Consider the following 5,056-nt stretch of genomic DNA (forward strand, 5'->3'; position numbering starts at 1 on the left):
GGATACATAGATACTAATTCAAATGGATGCACACACCCAGATGTTTATAGTAGCATTATCAACAATAGATTATGGAAAGAGACCAAATGTCCATCGACTGATAAATGGATAAAGACAGTGTGAACACACACACACACACACACACACACACACACCACATAATGGAATATTACTTAGTCATCAAAAAGAATGAGCTCCCTCTCCCAGCCAAACTGCCAGCCGGACCCCAGGCCGCCTCCCCGCCGCCGCCCGGCCTCCCCGCGAGCGCTCCACCATGGACAGTCCTGTTTTCACCTTATAAAGATGGCGGTGCAGGATCGCTGCAACCTTTAGACTAATGACTGTCCGAAACATCACCTCCATCTGTAATATGGGCACCAATGCCTCTGCTCTGGAAAAAGACATTGGTCCAGAGCAGTTCCCAATCAATGAACACTACTTTGGATTGGTCAACTTTGGAAACACGTGCTACTGTAACTCCGTGCTGCAGGCCTTGTACTTCTGCCGGCCGTTCCGGGAGAATGTACTGGCATACAAGGCCCAGCAAAAAAAGAAGGAAAACTTACTGACGTGCCTGGCAGACCTCTTCCACAGCATCGCCACGCAGAAGAAGAAGGTTGGCGTGATCCCACCAAAGAAGTTCATCTCGCGGCTGAGAAAAGAGAACGATCTCTTTGATAACTACATGCAGCAGGATGCTCATGAGTTTTTAAATTATTTGCTAAACACCATTGCGGACATCCTGCAGGAGGAGAAGAAACAGGAAAAACAAAACGGAAAGTTAAAAAATGGCAACATGAATGAACCTGCAGAGAGTAATAAACCGGAACTCACCTGAGTCCATGAGATTTTTCAGGGAACGCTGACCAATGAAATTCGATGCTTGAACTGTGAAACTGTTAGTAGCAAAGATGAAGATTTTCTTGACCTTTCTGTCGATGTGGAGCAGAATACATCTATTACCCACTGTCTGAGAGACTTCAGCAACACAGAAACACTGTGTAGTGAACAGAAATATTATTGTGAGACATGCTGCAGCAAACAGGAGGCCCAGAAAAGGATGAGAGTGAAGAAGCTGCCCATGATTTTGGCCCTGCACCTGAAGCGGTTCAAGTACATGGAGCAGCTGCGCAGGTACACCAAGCTGTCTTACCAGGTGGTCTTCCCGCTGGAGCTCCGGCTCTTCAACACGTCCAGCGATGCCGTGAACCTGGACCGTATGTACGACCTGGTGGCTGTGGTGGTTCACTGCGGCAGCGGTCCCAACCGTGGGCATTATATTACTATCGTCAAGAGTCATGGCTTCTGGCTGCTGTTTGATGATGACATTGTAGAGAAAATAGATGCCCAAGCTATTGAAGAATTCTATGGCCTGACATCAGATATATCAAAAAATTCAGAATCTGGATATATTTTATTCTATCAGTCAAGAGAATAACTTAAAGAACTGCAGGACTCATTCAAATGGGGGGAAATGTTCCAAGCACTCCTACGTGGTTTCCCTGCACCCTTTGCTCCCCAGCGGCCCACCAGGGGTAGGACGCCACGTCTGATGGTCTGGCTGTGTTAGATTTTCTCTCCCTTTGGTTTTTTTGTTTGTTTGTTTGTTTTACATGCAGCACTACTCGTGGTTTTATTTTAGTCTAAGGTAGAGTTAACTGCAATCAGATTGTAGTAAGATTTATATGAGTAACAGTTGCTAATTTTAGGATCGGGTAAACGCCTCACCACTGGCCGTGTCTGGCTGAATCCGAGTGACATTTCCAGCAAATGTCTGCAGTCTGTTTGGGTCTCTGCTGCACGGCCTATATGCCTCCCGGGATCACGTCTCAGTGCATTCCTTTCCCTTGTCCCCAGACGCACTGCTACCCAGTGTTTGCTGCTCTGCCTCTTTCCCACCAGAAGGACAGAAAAATTGGGTAGATGTTCACCATTTAGGGGCTGCAATCATAGCTTTAAGTTTGTGCAAATGAAAACGTTTCAAAGTGAGTAACCTCAGTACGCAAAGCCTCCTCCAGGCGGAACAGGGTGAACAGAAGCTGTTCCTGGTGGCTGGTGGCTGGTGGTTGGCGCCTGCCCAGGGCTGTGCTGTCCCAGCCCGGAGAGCCCCCGAGGCTAGGAAGGGAGGGAGCTCAGGGCAGGCGAAGCCCAGAGGAGGAAGCATCCGTGAACAGGGAGAAGTTATTTTTCTTCTCTTTCTACCAAAACCACGTGGCAGGAAAATAACCCTGCACTGTTTGTCTTTAGGGACCCTCTACTTCCGTGAGGTCCCGTGAGTTCTGTCTGTCCTCTGTCTGGCACTGCTGAGCGTTGTCACGGGTGTCACTGCAGGCCTGCCGGTGTTGTGTGGTCTGTGGTAGCAGGGCTGGGACACCATGGTCACTGCTTCCGGCCCAGCCCTCTGTGGCCGGGCAGGGCCCACATCCTTCTCACTCAGTGAGGACGGCGGCCCTGCGCCCTCGCGGCCATCGGCCTCGTTGCCCAGCTGTCGGCTTTGTCACGTTTCCGGCCGTTTGTCCAGGCACTGACGAGCCCCGGGGCTGACATGGAACCTTCCCAAGAGGGGTTACTGGAGTTAGCTGGGTGTGAAGGTGGGTCAGAGGAAGTGCGAGTGGGTGGGCGGAGGAATGAACAAAATGGTGGCCTCTCTTTGGCTCAGACTCCTAGAATGCTTGACAGGACTGCTTTCTGGAAGAACCTCATCTCACTAGAGTTACTTTTACCTTTTTCACTTTTGTTATATATGTATTTATTAGATCATATGCGTGTTGGTACCTTTTACTGAAAGGGTCAGTTTGGTGTTTTGCTGTCGAGCTGGTGTTTGGATTTTTACAAGTAACTATGGGTCCTAGATCTTGGCTTCCTTTGGGAAGCCAGTGACTTCCATACACTCTAACATAACTGTGAACGTATTATTTTGTTACCTAATAAATCGGCGAGTGAACACGCAGATGTTTGGCATAATGTGAACTAAAACTGAAATCGAACATGTTAGCGGCCATCTTGTAACAATGAAGAGCATAGCACTTTATCTAGATGAAAACTGGATTTCTTGTCTTTGAGATACCTTGAACTGTTTATTGCTCAGAACCTAACTAAGCATGCCAACACTTCATTTGTTCATGCTTGTAGTGAAACGTTTTGCTTTTCACTGGAAAAGACAAAAACAGGGTGATCTTCATGTTATTGTTTTATACAAGTGACGAAAATATACCTTGCCTTGTTTAGAGGCAAATTCGTATTTATAAATATTTTGTCTTTTTTTTCCTCCATGAAACATATGCAATAATCGCTTACCTGGAAGGTGAGTATTTATTCTGTTTTTAAGGAGAGACACTTCGCAATTGAAGGTGACTGATACAAGGAATTGTTTGTACTATATATAACCCATATATTTGACTGCAGGTTGCAGAGTTTTAAGAAAAAAATGATGGTTCATATCTAATATATTTGGAACTGATTCATAAGAAAAACTATTAAAATTATCTTTGAAATGACTCTTGAAGCTAATTTATTAGAAAAAAAATTTCAGTTGGAAGCCTACAGTAGTAATATCTAAATGCTAAGTCCTAGATTCAGAGCATTTTCTTTATTACTAATATTATTTCTTTTGTACGTGTAAAGAGTTGTTCCCAGTGACTTAACAGAAGAAATTGAAAGGGTCAGTTAAAATTCAGTATTCCTGGGTAGAGGTTAGGAATAGAGAACAAGTATGGAAAGTAATGCAAAAGCATTAAAATGGTTGTATGAGGCAAGAAAAGAAGATTGGAGAAAGACCAAATCACACTTATTTGCAGTCACTCCATCAGATTTTTAAACTTTAGAGCTATCTGATCATTTCTTTCCTCTTCAGCAAATGAGACAAACACTAGGCAGCTACATTTCCCCTGTATCATTTCACTTCATGTAAAGACAGTAGCATGCAAACATTTTGCATTTTTCATCCCTCATTCATCGTGGAAAGCAGAGAACGGTGTGAGATGTGTGCAACCATTCTGAGGTCAACGATAGCACAAAGGCTCAGCAATATTCCCTCAAATCGCAGGGGTTTTGTGTGTCATTTTCTAGCGGGGAGTGAGGGAGTGAGTGGGCCTGTATTTCTTTTAACTGCTGCGGTTTCAGAATAAGTTACAGTGTTTCCCACTTGAACGAGAGAAGACATGTTTGCTTTATTGGTTACTTACTAGCTGAGTACCCAGGTTACGGTACAGTTTGCTAAAAAGGCATTTGTATAAAAACCAATTTTGGCAAAATGTTGACCCCCAGTCCTGCTACACGGGTGCATTTTCCATTCCAAGGCAGCAGTGGGCTGCTGTGCAGAGAGCCAAGGAACAATGCAAGAAGGTGTTGGCTTGAATCGGAAGCCAGTCGTATGTGGCATTACGGCCTGGCATATTTTGGATTTCAGATGAAATAGGGAAAAAAATGATAGGAATGGTCCCTATACATTTATTTTCATGAATGTGCTTAATTTCATGGGCATGCCTAACCATGAACTATGTTCTAACTGGGGCTTAGGACTTATTTTAGCTATTGGAGTGTAGCTTTATTACAGATGGATTTTATCTTTAAACTGCATTTTGATCAACTTCGTATATTCACATGTATTAAAATATCGTGCACTAAATGTTTTGCCCTCGTTTGCTCTTATATGGTCAAGGCATTTATGAGCACTGTTGTGAATAACTCATGTAAATGGCACGGGTCAGAGAAAATTATTTCCCACTTTTCTGCCTAATTAAATATCTGTTTTCCAGTATTACATTAATTTATTTTTGGCTTTCATTTTTTGGTAACCAAAGTAGTTACTGTATTTGTGTGGCCTTCGTTTGATTTTGTTGCTAAAGAAAAGAAAGTTTAGTTTTTATTTAAAATAATCTGTACCTTAATTTTCTTTTAATGTAACCAATTCAAGCACTTTAAGCAATAACGTCAATCTTGTGAAAGTTCAATCAGTTTAACACCCTGCGTCTAAAATTGTTTGCAAAAAAATAAATAAATGTAATAGGAAAAAAAAAAAGAATGAAATCTTGCCTTTGCAATAACATGGACGGAG

The 5,056-nt window shown here is 43.3% G+C and overlaps 1 protein-coding gene across 1 annotated transcript; it reads left to right on the forward strand.

The window, feature by feature from the left end:
* The first annotated feature begins 237 nt into the window (after window positions 1-237).
* Window positions 238-4,846, forward strand: LOC125098226 (ubiquitin carboxyl-terminal hydrolase 46-like). The gene has a single exon (XM_047726799.1). It carries the CDS (start codon window positions 338-340, stop codon window positions 836-838), a length of 501 nt encoding a protein of 166 aa, XP_047582755.1. The 5' UTR covers window positions 238-337; the 3' UTR covers window positions 839-4,846.
* Window positions 4,847-5,056: the final 210 nt, after the last annotated feature.

The sequence above is a fragment of the Lutra lutra genome, chromosome 4, assembly GCF_902655055.1.
Source record: "Lutra lutra chromosome 4, mLutLut1.2, whole genome shotgun sequence".
Classification (NCBI taxonomy): Eukaryota; Metazoa; Chordata; class Mammalia; order Carnivora; family Mustelidae; genus Lutra; species Lutra lutra.

What these genes read in the sequence shown, in the direction of transcription:
- LOC125098226 (XM_047726799.1), top strand. Translation starts at nt 338, where the DNA reads ATGACTGTCCGAAACATCACCTCCATCTGTAATATGGGCACCAATGCC.